We start from the raw sequence: 19,175 nt of genomic DNA, 5'->3' as shown, positions 1-19,175 counted from the left end.
CCCTCAGAGCACAGAACACCCTGACTGCCTCAGCCGCCTTCTCACCCAGTATCCGGGGTTGCCAATTCTCTTGGCATCCCTCTTCCTCTTGTTCTGGCTTCCTTCAGATCCTTTGCCAGCGAGCAGTGCTTGTGCACAGCCTCTGTTGCATTCCCCAGACCTCTCAGATGGAGACAGGGCCCCTGGGCTCAGCCCTCACGTCGCTTGTCTGATCTCCTGGACCACTGTCCTGAGCTAGCATCTAATCTAATGAGCACTTCCGGTGTGCAGAGGTCTGCTGGGAGCATCTGTGTGTCGAATGTCAGAGGCTGAATGTGAACCCAGGAAGGTAGGCCCAGGGCCAGAGCCTGTCCTGCCTCCAAGGCTGTCTCTCCTGCTGGTGAAGTTGATTCCAGATGTGGCTGGGCCCAGGTGAAGAGGGATGGGGAGTCAGACTAGGACTCAGAGGTTCCACTGCCTGCCCACCTCCCCCTCCCTCTTCCCTTGGGCGTCAGGTGGGGGTTTCAGTTGGGAGCCGCTGAGTCACACTGTGTCACACCCCTCCTGGCTCCGTTTGTCTCCGCGCACACATCACCACGGGCTCCCTGCCCTGCATGATTCCTGCCTGCCTTCCCCACCAGTGTGCACTCCCAGAGGCCAGGGAGTTCTCTCTGTGACTCCCAGTGTGTTCCAAGTTCCTAGGACAACCCGGTGTAGAGTCAGAGCTGAGGCCATGCTGGTGATGGAGGAGTGGCAAGTACACGGATGGACATTGTGAGGTTCGCTAACGTGACATCTGTTCAGCCCTTCCCACTAACCACCTGTTCTGTGCATTTGACTGCTTCCCGTATAGGACAGAGCATCAACCCCAAGTTGGCGGGCCTGATCGGGCGGCAGGGGCCCCAGAACAAGCAGCCGTTCATGGTGGCCTTCTTCAAGGCCACCGAAGTCCACCTCCGCAGCACCCGCTCCACGGGGGGCAAGCAGCGCAGCCAGAATCGCTCCAAGACGCCCAAGAACCAGGAAGCCCTGCGGGTGGCCAACGTCGCAGGTACACCGGGGTGGGGGGTTTACTCCACGGACCCCCAGGAGCCCACAGGGAGCCCCCTGCAGGACTCCAGCCGGGGGTGGCTCAACATCCATGCATGTGCTCCACAGATGGTTCTGGAACCCATGCAGCAGGAAGCACCACCCACAGAATCCCTTCCTGCCCAGAGCTCACCATCTTCATTGTGTAAATTGTCTTATAAATTCATTTCGAAATGCAAGTAGCGGAACATGAGTATCACAGGATGCCAAATCATGTGAAATTTCTAAACAAACAAAACAAGAGCTACAAATAAATAAAGGAGAACTATGAAAACATACATAGAGGGAAGACTTCACCCCATTGTCCTGAGGAAGGCAGGGAGAAAAAGTGAAGGGCAGTTGCTGTATCTTTCATTTTATTTCTTCAAGTGAAATGCATTTGAAACTCATGGCAAACTTTAACACTTGTTGAACATGGGTGGTAAGATTTTCTTGTAGAGCCTTCCCAGCTCTGGGTTCATCATGAGCTGGAAAAGGCCTGGGGTTGGTGGGAGGAAGTGTGGAAAGGAGCGTGGGGGTGTTTAGAAGGGTGAGGGGGTGTGGCAGAGCAGCCCCCACTCTCAGATCCACATATATTGTCAATAGCTTCTTCTGCCTTACCTGGAAGGTCATTTCCAGAATTTTGAAATTGCTGTTCATTTTCCTTTTCAGGGAAAAGCAAAAATACAGTTACTGTGATTGGTGATGTTTTTTAAGAGCAGGGCGCCCTGCCAGATGGACTCCAGTGAGTCTGTGTGGTTCCAGAGTTTGTGTGCAGAGATTTTGTAAGAATTCTTTTCTGGCAGGTGCATCCACTCTTTTTTAGGCTGCTCAAGTGAAATCTGATCCCCCAAATTAAAAAAGCAACAAAATCTCTTCATTTGTATTTTAAGCATGCTCTATGCCGGTTTCTCGGGGGTTGGGGTTCAACAGCGAAAGCCCAGCCATGGCCCACAGTTCATGCAAGGTGGGCAGAAGGGGGCTGTCACTCACAGGCACGCTGATCACAGCCCTGGGAGCCAGGAGATGGTGATGAGGGACCCTTTAGGGGATGGTTCAGAGGAGACTTCTTCAGGGGCAAGCTGGTGCCCCCAAGGTGAGGCTGGGTGGGCTGGAGACCAGCACTCCAGACAGTGGGACGCACAAGTGAAGGGAGTTTTCATGGCAGCTTTGGCGGGCAGTGGAGGGCAGGCCATGTGGCTGGGACAGGGAGGGTGTGGCTGGGGAGTGAGCAGAGTCAAGTGTCCTCTTGGGAGCCACATCGTGAGTTTGAATTTCATCCAAAGCAAATTTGGAGGCCTTTGCAGGGTTTCAAGCTGTGATGTGGGGTGGGGTTGATAAGCAGCTCATTCTGGCTGCTCTGAGAATGGTGGGGAGCAGGGTGGGGCGCTTGGGGAGGGTCAGCGTAGGGAGACTTGTTAGAGGCTTTTCCATGTCAGGCAGGCAGGAAGTGCTGGCAAATGTCAGCCGTGCAAAATCTCCCATGTCTCAGAGGTCTGTCAGGTGTAATGGTCTGACCAACGCAATGAAAGGGGAGGGACTGCCCTCAAAGTCTTAGAATTGCGCACCCAGCTTCCCCACCACATCCTTACCAAACCGCCATCGTCTCCACTTACATAACCCCCAGGATGGGGCCCTCACTACCGCACATGACAGCTCTTCTACCTTGGCTAGGATCTGCTTTCTTGCTCTAGATTTCTACTTCCTGGTCCTGTTTGAAGTTCACTTAAATCCTGCCTGGAAGTTTAATTAAAAAAAAAAAAAAAAAAACCAAAGCCTGGGTCCCACCACAGTCTTAAAAAACCAGAATCTCGGAGGGTGTGTTTGCCTGCACATTCCCATTGAAAGTGCTTTACCTCCTCCCGTAACAGCTTCCCAGATGGTACAGTGGTGAGGAATCTGCCTGCCAATGCAGGAGACATGGGTTCAATCCCTGGGTCAGGAAGATCCCCTGGAGGAGGCAATGACAACCCCTTCCAGTATTCTTGCCTGGAAAATTCCCATGGACAGAGGAGCATGGTGGGCTTGCGTCCATGGGATCACAAAGAGTCAGACACGACTGAGCGCCTGAGCACACACACACCTCCCGTGATGGGCTAAGAATCCTGCTGCAGGGGCACACGAGTAGAAGCCTCTCCCCCATGGGAGCCCTGTGTGTGCTGGGGGGACTGGACATGTTCTGCCGACATGCCTTGCCCCCCAAAGGCCTTCAACTGCTCTTCAGACTGTGTGGTTTGGGGTGAGAAGCTGGGATCCTCACTTCCCTTCCACTTCCTTCTCCCACCCCCATTTGGACCCAACTCCCCTGGTCATTAGCCATCTTCACCACATGACCCGTGGGGGTGGGAGCTGAGTCCAGGCAGCTGCTCAGGCGGGGCTTGTGGAGGTGGATGAAGCAGCTCCTGCTTGCCTGCCCGCTTCGGCTGGGGGCGGGTGGGGCAGGGCAGGAGGGCAGGCCAGCTGGGAGTCCACTTTTTGAGCATCTCTTCTTCCTTTTCCTTGTCTTTCTGTTAAGAAGAGGTCAGAGTGAAATAGTTCTGACCACTTCCTCCCAGAGCAGCTGTGTTCCAGGGGAGCCTGGAGGAGCCAGGTGTCTGAGGTCCCTGAGGGCAGAGTCAGGGCCCAGCCCATACTGGCGTGCCCACAGCTAGCTTCAGGAGCTGCTCTTGGCCTTGGCCTGTGGGGCCTTGGGCTTCAACATTAAGCCAAATATCATTGCCTTGTTTTCAGGGTTGGGGAAACTGCACTGAGGCCCCTACTCGTAATTGATTAGACATTGCTAATCAATTAAGGCACTTTCTTCTCAGTGAGCCTGCACGTACCTTCAGGTTCTTCTTTACTCAGGGCACCAAACAGCCAGCAATGTTAGTTCTCAACACACAGCTTCTTTGCCACACCCCTGGCCCACGCTAAAGTGCTCAGACCTTTGTCTTGTTCAGGCTCCTTCACACAGCATCACAGCTGAGGTTGCTCCTGTCTCTCCCATCTCCCTTCCGCCTGTCTACAGGGAAGGAGGGGAAGAAGCCTTGTGGAGTTGCTGCCTGGGGTTACAGGCGTGGTCACAGCGATGGAGGCTTTCCTGGATTTCCGCTGTGTCTGTGCCTTCCAGATGGCACAGTGTGAATGGTCCAGGAGGTTGCTCGGTTCCCCTCTGAGGGGTCCCTTGGCATTGATCTTTGCATATGAATGACCACTGGGCCCTCAGCAGCCCTGCTACCCTCATAGCTGGCGTTCTCGCTCTCTTTCAGCCCTCAGGTTAGGTCCTGAGGTGAGGAAGAGGGGCCCAGGACTCCCATTCCTGCTCCATCCTCCCTAACCTCCCTCACCCCCAGCAGTGGAGCTCAGTGCAGACCTTTCCCCTCCTCGCTGCCAACCGCCGACCCCAGCATCACCGCCTCATTCCCATCCTTCTGCCCACCACCACTCCTGTCCTGGTTATTGCTGACTTCTAACCCTCCTCTCCATCCCACCCTGTCCTTATCCTGGAATCTCCTACCTGGCCCACCATCTCACTTCCTTTGGTTCTTACACAAGCACCACTTCCTCTGAAGGCTCTTGGTTAGACAGCACAGAGCCCCCAGCACATTGTTCCTGTCCTCCTCTCCTCCCTTAGTTCCTCCTCGATGCTCGTCTAGATGGAACGTAATTGGTGTTTACTCATTTGGTCATCGTCTGCCTCCCTTGCTGGAAGATAAGCCCCTCGATGCTTCATTCACACTTGTAGCTCCAGTGCCCAAACCAGTATCTGCAAACCCATAGATGCTCTGTAACAGTTTGTGGGAATGAACAAACGAATGAATGAATGAATGAATGAATGACATACTGGGCACCAAGGTAATGAGGGCCTGAGACACCCAAAGGCCGGTGCTCCCTGCTGCCCTCATTGGGATCATCTCACTGGTTCTGAGTGTTTCCTAGGGGCCAGGATCCCTCCCTCCTAGAAACTTATAGGCCATTCTGTCATAATCAATTGTCATTTCCTCACTGGTTTGTACATTTTTGAAAATGTCTTCTCTCAACCCTAGATATAAAGATGTGTGTAAAATTAGGAATGTTCACAAAAGCCAATAGAAAGCCCATGGGAAATTTTAGATGGAAGAGAGAGAGATTGTGGTTAAGAAAAAAAAAAAAATGAATCCCTCTTGCTCCTGGGTACAGGGAAGATTGTGCAGTGGCAGCAGAGTGTGTGTTTGTGTCAGAGAGAAAGGGAGACAGAGAAAGAGATAGACACAAGGAGAGAGACAGAGAAACAGATATTCCTGCATGTTTACAAGCGCTCAGTTACAAACCCCAAATTCCTACCAACTCTACATACTTCTGGAAAACCCCAGTGCATAATTTTCGTTCCGCAGAGGAACCTCAGTGTTGTGTTTTTCTGAAAGGTCAATGGGACTTGACTTTTTGCCCTCTCGTGTCTTCTCGGTGGTGGGAGCTTTGTCCCAGGCCCTGTCTGTGCCTTCTCCTGCCTCCCTCCATGGGGCTGAGCATCTCGAGGCGTGAGCCTGAGTGGAAGCAGCACACCCCCCTACCCCACCCCCATTCAGGCATGACGGGATGCAGATGGACATGGATTCCCACATGGAATCTGGGCAGACATCAGCAACTAAACCAGAGAAAACAGCGTGCACAGGAGGATCCGGGGATAGCTGTGAACTAAGACTGTGTGAGAGATGGGGGCTTTGGTACCACCCCTATGGAGGCCATTTTCAGGGGGCAGAAATGAGTTTTGAGGCTACAGATGCCTGAATGACCTTTGTGTCCAGCTCCCAAAGTTTGCTTGGGGTCACGCCACTGCCTTAGACTGCTGCTGCTGCTGCTGCTAAGTCGCTTCAGTAGTGTCTGACTCTGTGCGACCCCATAGACAGCAGCCCATCAGGTTCCCCTGTCCCTGGGATTCTCCAGGCAAGAACACTGGAGTGGGTTGCCATTTCCTTCTCCAATGCATGAAAGTGAAAAGTGAAAGTGAAGTCACTCAGTCATGTCTGACTCTTAGTAACGCCATGGACCGCAGCCTACCAGGCTCCTCCGTCTGTGAGATTTTCCAGGCAAGAGTACTGGAGTGGGGTGCCATTGCCTTGGACTGAGGAAGCATTAATGCGTGTGTTTCCTCTTCCTCCCCATGGTACTTCACCTCTGCTCCCCATCACTGCAGAAAACAGCAGCAGCGACCAGAGGCAGGCATGTAAGAAGCATGAGCTATACGTCAGCTTCCGGGACCTGGGCTGGCAGGTAAGGGGGAGGGTGGCTGGGTCTGCCCCGGTGTCGGGAACCTCTGGTATGGGCTTCCCTGTGCTCCCCACCATGGCGGTGGGACTGGGTCCCCTATGTGCAGTGAGCCGTGGTTCTCATCTCTTGAGATTCCAGCTGTTTAATCGTTAAGTCGTGTCCAACTCTTTTGAACCCCATGGAATTGTAGCCCTTCAGGCTCCTCTGTCCATGGGATTTCCCATGCAAGAATACTGGAGTGGGTTGCCATTTCCTCCTCCAGGGGATCTTCCTGACCAGGGATCGAACCTACGTCTCCTGCATTGACAGGTTGATTCTTTACCACTGAGCCACCTGGGAAGCCTCATGTTCTAACTAGAGGCTGCAGGGATGCCTCATGAAACCCAGGAGCAGAAACCTGGTTTCTGCTAGAGACTCAGGCTAGAACCAGAAGCCCAAACACTGTGGACTGTGAACCTCATTCTCCATGTGAACCCCATTGGCACCCTGCACTGGCTGCTTCCCTCAGATATGGACAAGTCCATGTGCTGGAATCCAGCCACCTGGAGGGCGGGCCCCCACCCTCTGTGGTGTCTGTCTGCCTTCTGCCCCTCCTTCCCCCATCTGTGCTTCAGATTCCCAGGGAAGGGGCTGATTGGCCCAGCTTAGGCTAGGTGCTTGTTCCTGAACCAATCAGGTATTGTAGGGCTGGGATCATGTCCTAGGACCATGGCTGGCCCCCTCTGGAACCATTTAGCTGAAGCAGGGCAAAGGGCAAGGGATGAATCCTAGAAAAACAGTATCTCAACTGTTGATGAGTTTCTATGACCTCCTGGGCCTTTTCTAGGCATTGGAGATGCAGCTTTGGGCATAGCAAGGTGCCTGCCTTCATGAAGCCCAAATATCCCTGGAAAGGGTGTTGTCATGAAATTACCAGGGCCATTGGTTTTGTTGTTCTCCCCTCACAGAGCTTGTATTTCCGTGGGAGGGTCCAGATTCTTCCCAGAGGATAGTATAGTGTTCCCAGATACGCCCTCAGGGGTCTTGTGCACACAGACAGCTTGGAGCCCTCCTGGGATTCTGTCCTCACTCTTAGGATACCATCCACAGTCTAAGAGGTTGCTCACGTCCTAGTGTGGAATGGAGCCCCCAGGTGCACTGAGTCCCTGAGGGGTGTAGTCATTGCTAGAGCGCCATTTCTGTGCTGACCTGACCACAAAGCATCCTTTGTTGAGTCGCACAGTGTAGCAGGCACTGTGCTTCGTGAAGCGAGGTCTGAAGGTTTTGTTAACAGACGGCCCATGCTACCACATAGCAGGGGTAAGACTGATACCCTCGGTCACCTCTGTCTGTGCCACCTTCCAGTGAAGAGCCAGTGTCCATTCTGGGCTCAGCCCAGCCCCCTGGTTTTTCCCTCATTTTTACTGTCTGTTGGGACAAGGGCTTCACAGCTGGCTCAATGGGTAGGTAAAGAATCTGCCTGCAGTGCAGGAGATGCAGGAGACGCAGGTTCGATCCCCAGGTTGGGAAGGTCCCCTGGAGGAGGGCATGGAAACCTACTCCAGTATTCTTGTCTGGAGAGTCCCACAGACAGAGGAGCCTGTAGGGCTACAGTCCATAGTGTCTCAGAGTCTGAAGCGATTGAGCACTCACGCACTAGACCAAGAAAGGCTGCCTCCTGTTTCTTCTGCCTCTGCAGGAGCCCCAGCCACCCAGAAGGAGGTGGGCTATGCCTTTGACCTCTGGGAGCTTCGGAATCTGGCCCACAGGAGGAGGGTTTCGGCCTGGAGGGTGGGACCCTGCCGTTCCTACTTTGTTCTGACCACGCCCCTCACCTGACCATGCCTCCTCATGCTCTCTGATCTCTCCCCGCAGGACTGGATCATCGCACCCGAAGGCTATGCCGCCTACTACTGTGAGGGGGAGTGCGCCTTCCCTCTGAATTCCTACATGAACGCCACCAACCATGCCATCGTGCAGACGCTGGTGAGTGTGGCCTGCGTGCCGTCCGGGGTGTGGCCCGCCGCTGCAGCAGGGCCACCAGATCCGGCCTCATGTCCCTCCAAGCTGGGGCCACAGCAGGTCTCTAACATGTTATGAGTTTCTGGAGCCCTGGGCCCTATTGCTTTCCTGGGCCCTTCCTCCATAAAAAGTATGTTTAACAGGACATAAGTATACTCATTGTGTATGATCTTCAACCCTGAAGTGCATTTATTTCTCCTAGTTTTAAAAGCAGCTAGAATAGTTCCTAAAAGTATCATAAATAAACAACACTGTGCCTAAGGGCAGTTGTCCTGGCCTTGCCTCAGTCTGGGTTGTTCCTGGTAGTCAGCATCCACCTCTTTAGGCTTCCCCCATCCCCTGCTCCACAATGTCTGGGCTTCCTACAGGTGAGGCAGCCTTGAGAGTTGGTCCCCTCCTAGAGTTCACATCTTTGCCTCCTAGCCTTGATTTCATGGCTCAGCCATTCAAGGGTGTTTATTGAGGCAGAATCATCTAATATAGCCTAGACTTGGACCATCCGATATGGTACCCACTTTTATATGTGGCTCTTGAATACTTGAATGTGGCCAATCTCAACTGAGATGTTTTGCAACTATAAAATACACACTGAGTTTTGAAGCCTTAGTATAAAAAAATATAAAATATCTCATTCATGACTTATGTTAAGTATATATTGAAGTGATAATAGCTTTGAAATGCAGGGTTAAATTATATTATTTAAATTTATTTCACCTGTTTCTTTTTCATTTTGTAGCGTATAGCTACTAGAACATTTTAAATTACACTTGTGATTTGCATTTGTTTTTCTTGGACAGGACAGGCCTGGTCCAGAGGCCAGCAATCTTTTTCTGAAAACAGCCAGATAGTAAATATTTTTAACTTTAAGAGTCATAAGTTTCTGTTGCAGCTATTCACCTCTTCTGTTATAATGCAGAAGCAGCCACAAACGCTGTGTGATGAATGGGTGTGGCTGTGTGCCAACAAAACTTTATTTATAAAAACATGTGGCAGAGCAGGGTTTGACCTGCAGGCCGACCCTTGTCTGGCCCAGGGGTTCTCAACTTGGGGCAGTTTTGCCTCCCAGGGAATATTTGACAATGTCTGGCTTCCTCGGTGGCTCAGCGGTAAATAATCCACCTGCAACGCAAGAGCTGCGGAAGACATGGGTTTGATCCTTGGGTCAGGAAGATCCCCTGCAGGAGGGCACAGCAACCCACTCCAGTATTCATGCCTGGAGAATCCCATGGACAGAAGAGCCTGGTGGACTACAGTCCAAGGGTCGCAAAGAGTCAGAGGCGACTGAAGCGACTTGACATGCACGTCCAGAGACATTTTTAGTTGTCACAGTTGAGGGGTGGGGGTGGAGTGCCTCTGACTTCTAGAAGTGGAGCCCAGGGATGCTGTCAAACATCCTGGAATGTCAAAGAGGACAGCCTCATGAGGGAGAATGACCCAGCCCCCAGTATCTTCCTAGCTGTATGCCATGTGACCCTGTATGCTCTGGTTCTCTCATCTGTAAATCCAGGATAACCCTGGAACTGAGTTAGTTAGCCATCAAGTGCTTAGAACTGGGAGTGCCCAGTGAGTGTCACCAGTGGGGATTCTGTCCAAGCAGTACCTGTTCCGTACAGGAATACGGAGGCCAGGGAGGAGTGACTCTCCAGGTCTCACCACCACCACCGTTTTCGGGTGTGTTTCAGGTGCACTTCATCAACCCGGAAACGGTGCCCAAGCCTTGCTGTGCTCCGACTCAGCTCAATGCCATCTCTGTGCTCTACTTCGATGACAGCTCCAACGTCATCCTGAAGAAATACAGAAACATGGTTGTCCGGGCTTGTGGCTGCCACTAGCTCTTCCCGGAAGTCACACGCTTTCGAGTCACGTTTTTCTGGATCCTGGGTCTCTCACCGTCCAGCACCTCCCACCTCTTGGGCGAGGAGCCAGCAGACCACCTGCATTTTGTGAGGCCTTCCCATTCCCTCTCCCCAACTATAATGCTGTAGGAGTGTTAAGGAATTTGAGAGGCAGATGGCTTTTGATCCGATTTTCATCAGCATCCTACGGACAAGATCCTACAAGCTGCTGCAGGCAAAACCTAACAGGAAAAATATATATATATCAAGAAAAATTGCTGGGCCCCGATCACTGGCTGTGAAGTCTCAGCCGTGCACCAACTCGTTCCCAGGAGTAATTACGACACCCTTCAGCCCGGCCACCAGCAGTGGGAGGAAGGGGGTGTGGCCAGGGGTGGGCATGCTCTTGTTTGTGTGAGAGGAAGATGAATGCAGAAGTCCCTGTAATAAATGTCACAATAAAATGAATGAATGAAAATGGTTAGGATGGTACAGATATATTTTCCTAAACAATTTATCCCCATTTCTTGGTTTACTCTGATTTCATAAACAGAAGCTGTAGCTGGCAGAGGGAGTGGAGGCCCCCTTTCTGTGCCATTCCAGTTTCATTCTGAGGCTTGCCCAGGCCCACTGTTTATGTAGGCTCACCCCAATGCCAAGATTTGTCCAGTGAAGGAGAGGGAAAATTTATCCTTGGAGTTGGGAGTGTGTTGACCTTGAAGGATAAATAGGTTCCATCGTTCAGCCAGGTGCCTGGTGGCAGAAATTAAGATAAGTGTGTGAAGTACTGGCAGACACTTGGAATTGGTTTTCCAACTCTCCCCCCAGTAGGAAGTCAGTGAGAGGTGGCAGTTGGAGGAGAAAAGCAGTCAGGACAAAACTTGCAGTTCAATCCTGAGTTAGGGCCACCATAGCTCTATTTTAAGAAGCACACTAGCTCTTAACGGGTGGATGGGCAGGAGGGTCATCCATCCCCCAAGCAGACTCCTCTATTGGCCGTTGATAGCAGCATCCTAGAGTCTGGGCTCTGATGAGGGCCTCTGTAGCCACCGATTTTCATTCGCAGACCCCTACGGGAGGACCCTGCAAAAGAATCAGCCCCTGGAAGCAAGGGAAAGGTGACACAGTGGGAGGTCTGCTGGGAGCAGGATGTGCAGATATGCATCTCAAATGGAAGGCTGAGGAAGCTGTCTTGAGAGTGTCCTGACTGGAAGGTACCGTTTCTGACATGGCCCTCGGCACATGCCTCTCTCACCTTAGCCAGAAGGTCCCCAGCCTCCAGCTGCACCATGGGCCCTGGAGACCACCAGGCTGTCTGTGAACAAAAAACAGGGTTATCCAGGTGACGCCTGCAGCCCCTTGGATCTGGTCTAGTGAAGAACTGTCTCTCCATGTTGATTAAGTTAGCTCCTGGAAACACGGGGCCCTGTTTTAATTTTCTTTTATTTTTTCTTCTTCAGTAGCTTGGGCTGCAGCCTTCACTCTGCCTGGTCAATGGGGAAGAGTCGCTGTTTTTGTTACATTTTGTTTTGTCTGTTGACAGATCTGGGGATTTGGCGAGATTCCCTCTTGCTGCAAGCTTTCACACCGCGTACACCCCTAGCATCATTTGTACACTGAAACCTGTAAATAGCTGTTACAAAACAAAGAAATTATTTATGTCATCTGAAGCTCATTTTAGACCCTCTCCAATCCCTTGTTCAGGACAACAAGCTTGCTTTCCTCCAACCTGTTTATTTTCTTATTTAAGACTATTTATTAAATGGTCAGACTGATGTACCTTCAGCCATTGCATAGAGCAGTCCTCAGAGAAAATGCTGTATATAGACAAAATAAAAAGGGTTTTGACTTTGCAATAAAAGGAGACATTTGGTTCTGGTTTTGGGCCTGTGTATGTCTGTGTTGTTTTTTCTCTCGATGCCTGGATATTGGAGTTCTCTTGGTCTGCTGAGAACTCTTTGCCTTAGCCTCCACCATTAACACGCTGTTTATCATCCAGGCCTGGGGGAGAAAGGGACGCTCATCAGTATTCGGTACAGCTGTGCGGGGCTCCGGGCAGGAGAGATGGAACCAAACAACAAATGTGAATTTAGTAGGCTTGACTACAAAGATCCTTGATTGAATTACAGTGCAGCTGTCAGCAGCTGTTTCAAAGAGGCAGGGGGTAAATTAGCTGTGTTTACTGCTAACATAGTTGAAAGATTTAGTCATCCCAATAAAACAGAGGCAAAGAAAGAAAAAGAAATAGTAATGGGGGTGGGGGAGTGTACACCCAAAACTTTAAAGCGGCGCAGGCCCCAGAGCCCAGCACTGTCCAGTGCAAATTATTTCAGCGGTTTGGGGGCTGCTGTTGGCTCCCGGCTTGAGCCATGGATGGCCCCCAGCGGGCCTGGCGAAGGCAGCCAGGGGCCTGCTGAGCACGCAGCAGCCCGCAGCCATGCGGTGTGGAGCAGCCGCTCGGGTCCCTTTCCGCTTTGAAGTGCATGCTGAGGTCACCTGATGGATGTTAGAATCTGGGCCCATTCCCTGGCCCGGCTGCCTGCTCTTTCCCTGTTGCCTCAAATGAAGCAGCCGCTCCTAACAAGTTCCAGCCCCTGGTTTCCAAACCTTCTTGTCATTGTCCCGATGCGTGATCCAGCTTTTGTTCTGCTTCCAGGCTGGAGACCAGAGCCGCACACCAGAGGGCCAGATGCGGCCTGCAGACGTGTCTTATTCCTCCTGCATGCATGGTGTTTATACATTTTTAAAAAGTGAATTCGTTGCCAACACGTTTTTGAAAATCAGAAGGCTGGGGTGAAAAAAAATCTCAAATTCTGGCTTCTGAGCAGTTGGCAGATCTGGCCTCTCCCAGGCCCTGTTCTTGCGTGGCGGCTCCAGCTGGAGCCCAAGCGCAGTATAGCCGCAGTCTTCACTGCTCCCTGTTGTCTAGCTCAGGAAGGTGCAAACATCAGCTGCTGTTTTTAAAAGTGTAGGTTATCTGTTGATGTGTGCCCATGTCTCTATTAAGAGTAGGAAAGTAAAAGCTGGACTGAGGGCTTCTCTGGTGGTCCAGTGGTTAAGAATCCGCCTGCCAATGCTGAGGACATCGATTTGATCCCCGGTCCAAGAAGATTCCATATGTCATGGGGCAACTAAGCCCGTGCCGCACAACCCAGGAACTGCAACTACTGAGACTTTGGGCCACAACTACTGAAGCCCGTGCACCCTGGAGCCCCTGCTTTGCAAATGAAGCCACCTCAGTGAGAAGCCCTTGCACTGCAACTGGAGAGTAGCTCTCACTTGCTGCAACTAGAGAAAGCCCGTGCAGCAAGAAAGACTCAGTGCAGCCAAAATTAAATAAATAATTTTTAAAAAAGCTGGACTGAATGAGCCACACTTCACGGGGAAGAGGACAAGCCTTTGCTCCTCTCTGGCTCACTTTCCCCATAGACTGCCAGTTGGATCCCTACAGGCAGGTGTGTCTGGCTGAAGTGCCGCAGGTGACATCATCTTTGGCCTGCACCTTACTCCCTCCTGGTTCCCACCTCTCTTGCTCTTTGTCACCTTGAAGCCTCATCTCCTCGTGCCACTCACTGAGCACCTGTGTCAGGGACCATGGCTACCACCACTTGGCGTGATGTTGTCAGTGTCCATTCTAAGAGGGCACAAAGAGGTGAAGGTGTTTACTCAACGTCACCAGATAATAATTGCCTGGACCCAACACCTAGGCTCGACCCTATGTTTATCTTACAGCCTCCTAGGTCTGTTTGTGAAATGTGGGGAAGCCTGGCCCCCAGCCCTAACTCTCCAAATGACCTTCCCCAGTTCCCTGCATCTGTCCCTGAATGCACGCTGAGTTCCTGGACCACAAGCTCAGGTTTTGGGTCTCCTTTCCACTTCCAAGTGGCTTGAGGGACTTCATCTGTGAATATGATGATGAACCTTTAGCTTCCCCGCTGGCTGGGCCCAATAGCCCCACCTGCTATACAGTATAGCTTACCTGACCTGATTTCTGCTTTGTTACCTCATGATGACAACGTGTGGACCTCGCTGGGAGGCTGGGAGGGTTAGCAGTGGTTATGGGGCCATGTGCTCAGAAAATTCTCACTTGTACATGTTGAGTCCTTCCCTCTGTTCATGTCTTTTGGAGAAGTTGAATGTATCCGTTTCCCAAGGCTGCCATCACAAAGGATGATAGAGATGTGTCCTCACCGTTGTGAAATGTGTCCTCACTGTTCTGAAAGGTTGTAAGTGTCAGCCAGGTGTCAGCAGGGCCGCACTCCCTGAGATGCTTCAGGGAAGGCACCTGCTGTGTTTCTTGCCACTTCGGTGGCTGCTGACATCCTTGGCTCGTGGCTGCACCTCTCCAGTCTCTGCCACTGTCTTCACATGGCTTCTCCAAGTTTCTGCGTCCTTCCTTCCTCTGTGTGTCTCTTAGAAGGACACTTGTCACTGGGTTTAGGATTCACCCACATAATCCAGGATGATCTCACCTTGAGATCCTTAGTTACGTCTGCAAAGACCTTTCTTCCAAGTCAGGTCACATTCCAATATCCTAGGGATTGGGATACGGATGTGTCTTTTGAGGGGACCACCATTCAGCCCTCATCATGAAGCTGCCTGTCCCTCTCCTGAGACCTTGACCTGCTTTCCTGCTGCAGAATTTGGGCATCCTAGCCGACCTCCGTGGTCCTCACTGTGCCCCCAGCTGCTGTGAGTGCTGCTGTGCGAGCCCTGCAGCTCCTTCCTTGCCCCACGACTGGAAGGGGGTTGTCGGAGCCCAGCCCAGCTTCCCCCACCCATTCCAAGCCTTCACCCAGGTGAAGCTGGACCCAGATGCAGCACAGGGGAAAGGCTGGTCAGCTGTGGAGTGGAGGGAAGACTATAAACAAAAATGGCCACACCACAGTTCCCTTTGCAGGCACAAAGGTGTCTCTGAGGGCAGCACAGGCATCCTTTTTGGCCAGAAGCCTTCATTCGCTCACTCACTAGTTCCTTGTGTGTCCTCTGGAGTTACAGGAGCAAAGCACAGCCTCTGCTTAGGGAAGCATGTGTCCTCCGGGGCCACAGGAAACCAATAGTGTCTGGCACCACAGCGTGGCCACCTGGGCTTCTTCCTCCAAACAAAATAACACAGGTTTTCCATTATGACTGTGTTGGTATCAAGATGAATATAAATCAGGCTGCATCATATTTTTATCTTCTCCTTAAAAAATATTAAAGTATTTTTTGTAGGCACCTAAGAGTACTGTGGGTAGTGAGCATAGTGTCTGGTGTGCCTCCCATTCAGTGGTAATAATGAGCAGCGGCTTCCTGGTTGCTCAGTGGTAAAGAGTCCGCCTGCAATGCAGGAGATGCATGTTCGATCCCTGAGTTGGGAAGATCCCCTGGAGAAGGAAATGGCAAACCACTGCAGTATTCTTGCCTGGGAAATCCTATGGACAGAGGAGCCTGGCGGGCTACAGTCCCTGGGGTCACAAAGAGTCAGACAGGACTCAGCAACTAAAAACAACAATGATGAGCAAGGGAAGGGAGGGTGGTGTCGGCGGCCAGGCTCTCAGAAAGGGTGGTCAGGGAAAGGCGATGGGGTCACCAGGGGAAAGAGCATTTTTGCCTGAAGAATTAGCGTGTGCAAATGTCCTGAGGAAGGACTTGTTTGCCAGGCTAGAGGAACAGCCAGGAAGCCAGAGCAGAGTGAGTCAGGCAGCAATGAAGGCAGCAAGATAAAGGCTTTGAAAGCTGCAAACGGGCCTTGCGACAGGGTCATGGAACATGCTGAGAGCAAGAGAGGACCCGATAGGAAGACCAGGACAGGGGCTTGGATGAAGCAATACGGGAGGGCTTCCAGGAGAAAGTGGCATTTTAATCTTTCCTGCCCCAGGTGAGCCTCTTCTGCTCCTCATATGCAGAGGTGGAAGTGGGGTGAGCACTCAGACCTCTCTATCTTACTTTTGAGATGGAAGTAGCATCTGGTCAAGGTGACACACAGAGGCAGCTGAGAACAGGCTCTCTCACCACCCCTGGGAGAAGACCTTGGCTGCCTTCTTACCAATGTTTATTTGAGAAGGGGTGAATTCTCATTACACAGAGGGCGTGTGTTCTGGGCAGAGGGGCCTGGAGTCAGCACCAGCTCAAAGTCCAGCTCCCTTATTTAATCAGCTGCAGGGTCTTCCCCCTCGGGCAACCTCCCCTGCCCTCTCCCAGGACCCAGGCCTTCTCAGAGCCCCAGGTTGGAGGCCATCCATCTTTTCCAGGGATGTTCACAGTGACCTCTTCCAGACACGGTGTCCTCTGCCTGTGGATCGGGTCCTCCTGGCTCACGTCCCTCCAGGATTCTGGCACCGGCCTCTCTTGGGCTTAGATTTGAGGAAATAAAAATAGAAGGGGAAAAACACAGAGCTCTCCAAAGTCTCTGGAGTCATGACAGCTGTTTGGACAGAGGCGAAGTGCACCTGGGCCAGGCGGGCAGTGCCTTATTCCCTGGCGCTGGGTCCTTCCAACCCGCCCCATCTTGGCCACGGCTCTCTGGTGGCAGAGGAGGTAGCCAAGTGGAGCCAGGTCTCAAGCCCCCCACTCCATGGAATGCAGGCCCAGGGCTGGTCCTGCCTCAGGGCTGCGAGAATGGCAGCGTGGCCACAGTCATGTCCTAGCAGCGGTGGCCAGTGCTGTAAGACTGTATCAGCTGCCCCCAGGGAGGGCATGTGGCCTGGGTGGCAGCCCGGGGCTCTGAGTGCTTCCATGTTGCTCAGGGTCCCCAGGCTTCTGTAGCTGGCCCCATGTCCAGTGGACAGAACGAGAACTTAGGAGTACTGCCCAGGGTCTGATTCACCCTCTGCCACTGTCATTGTTCAATAAAGACGTTTGGGACATCTGTGCATCTGTTGACAACTCTCTCCAGCCCTCCTCCTCCCCTCTTCCAGGGACCCTGTGGTTACGTTGGGGCTCACCCACACAACCTAGGAAATCTCCCCATCTCAACATCCTCTATCCTTTGCAAGGAGGGACATAATAAAAGATAAATATTTGGATTTGGTCTCTGGTTCCTGGCACACAGCTTGTAAGAGGCTTGGAATTTCCTGAGTGATGGGAAGAATAGGAAGTTTAGGTTTTTCATAACTGGCTCCTTTCAGCCCTACCTGAGTTTATGCAAATGAGCTAGTTAGACCGAGCAGAGGAAAGGACCCTGTGATTGGGGGGTTGGAACTCTCAGCCCCGGCCCTGACCTGCAGGAGGGGCTGGAGAGCTTTCAGGTGAGTGAGTGCATGGGGGTGCTGGAAAGGTGGCAACTCAGGAGGCCTGGGGGCCGCGTGCTCCTTCCCCGCCATCTCCTTGTCCTGAGCATCTCTTTCCCATGGTTGACCCTGAGCTGTATCCTTTATAATAAATTGGTAATAGTAAGTAAAGCACCTTGCTGAGTTCTGTAGCCCAGCGGTCCCGAAACTTTTTGGCGCTAGGGGCCAGCTTTGTGGAAGACAGGTTTTCCATGGACTGAGGTGTGTTATGGTTTCAGGATGATTCAACCACCTTACATTTATTGTGACTTTATTTCTAATCTAATGCTGCCACTGACCTGACAGGAGGTACCAGTCTGTGGGCCGGAGACTGGGGACCCCTGCAAAAGCTATTCCAGCAAATTATTGAACCCAAAGAGGGGCTGTGGGAACCCCTGATTTATAGAAGTGCAGGTGACAACCTGGGGTTTCCCATTGGTGCCTGAATCTTTAAACTCTGGGGTCTGTGCTCTCTCTGGGGAGATAGTGTTGGAATTGAATTGAATTGTTGATATCCAGAGATTTGGACAATAAAGAAGCCTGAGCGCTGAAGAATTGATGCTTTTGAATTGTGGTGCTGGAGAAGACTCGAGAGACAATTGGACAGCAAGAAGATCAAATCAGTCAATCCTAAAGGAAATCAACCCTGAATATTCATTGGAAGGACTGATGCTGAAACTGAAGCTCCAATACTTTGGCCACCTGATGCGAAGAGCCAGCTCATTGGAAAAGACTGATGCCGGGAAAGATTGAGGGCAGGAGGAGAGGGAGATAATAGAGGATGAGATGGTTGGATGGCATCACTGGCTCAATGGACATGAGTTTGAGCAAACTCCGGGAGATGCTGAAGGACAGGGAAGCCTGGCATGCTGCAGTCCATGGGGTCACAAAAAGTTGGACACGACAGTGACTGAACAACAAGAGATTTGGAGAACTGGTTGATGTGGAGAGAAACCGCTCCAGCCCTCCATACATTTCGTGTCAGAAGTATTGTGAGGGAAAGTAGTTGATACAAACCAACATATGTCACACCTTCTACAAGGTGATACATTTGCGTCTTCCAGGGCTTAGGGCCTGGCCATCTTTGGGGGGGTATCATCAGCCTCCTGTAACCCCTGCTAACTGCCCCTCCCCTCACACACTCCACTCCAGTTGCCCCACCCCACTTGCCAGTCTCCACATGCCAAGTGTGCACTCCCACCTCGGGGTCTTTGCACTGGCTGTGCCTGCTCCCCACCACCCACCCCCGACCCCACCCCGCCACCCAGCCATGAAAGCTGTTCCTCCAGACAGCTGCAGGCGGTTGCCTAAGCTCCTTCAGGTCTTTGTCCCAAATCAGCTTGCCTGCTAGCCTCCTCTGATGCCTGTGGGTGACTTACAGTCTCTGCCCTGGCCCTCCCTGTCTTTTTTCCTGCTTGCTTTCTCTCTGTAAAGCTCATCACCACCTGACAAACTGAATGCTTCCCTTATTTATGTGGCTGTTGTCCATCTTGGTCTCTAGGTTGCTGCGGTGTCCCCCATGCCCAACCCAAGGTTTGACACACAGCAGAGCTTCCTTGACGTGGTTTGGTGAATAAATGTCTTTAATGTTGTTAACAGGCTGGGAATCAGGAGACTTGGGTTCTGTTCCTGGTAGGAGAGGGCTTTAACCCTAGCCCCTGGGGCCTGGCAGTTCAGATCAAGATTAGATTGGGAGCTGTCTGTCAGCTCCACCTGATCGTCCTCTTTGGCATTTGGGTCACAATTTGGGATCATCCATGAGATGTTTTCTCAGGAGTGCCCAGGAGCATGTGTTAATGGAGCATTGAAAGTGACC

General features: G+C 51.9%; 1 protein-coding gene across 1 annotated transcript in view; it reads left to right on the top strand.

Annotated features, from left to right (window-relative positions):
• Window positions 1–10,591, top strand: part of BMP7 (bone morphogenetic protein 7) — an 85,295-nt gene extending 74,704 nt beyond the window's left edge. The window contains exons 4-7 of the mRNA XM_086330901.1: window positions 833–1,030; window positions 6,200–6,276; window positions 8,128–8,238; window positions 9,957–10,591. Coding sequence (XP_086187027.1) covers window positions 833–1,030; window positions 6,200–6,276; window positions 8,128–8,238; window positions 9,957–10,106 — 536 coding nt within the window. The 3' untranslated portion in view covers window positions 10,107–10,591. The remainder of the gene's footprint in view (window positions 1–832; window positions 1,031–6,199; window positions 6,277–8,127; window positions 8,239–9,956) is intronic.
• Window positions 10,592–19,175: the final 8,584 nt, after the last annotated feature.

The sequence above is a fragment of the Bos grunniens genome, chromosome 13 (assembly GCF_055505025.1).
Source record: "Bos grunniens cultivar Pamir isolate PY7600 chromosome 13, Bosgru_T2T1.0, whole genome shotgun sequence".
NCBI lineage: Eukaryota > Metazoa > Chordata > Mammalia > Artiodactyla > Bovidae > Bos > Bos grunniens.
Note: the sequence above shows the minus strand (reverse complement) of the source record. Positions and strands in the feature narration are given on the sequence as shown.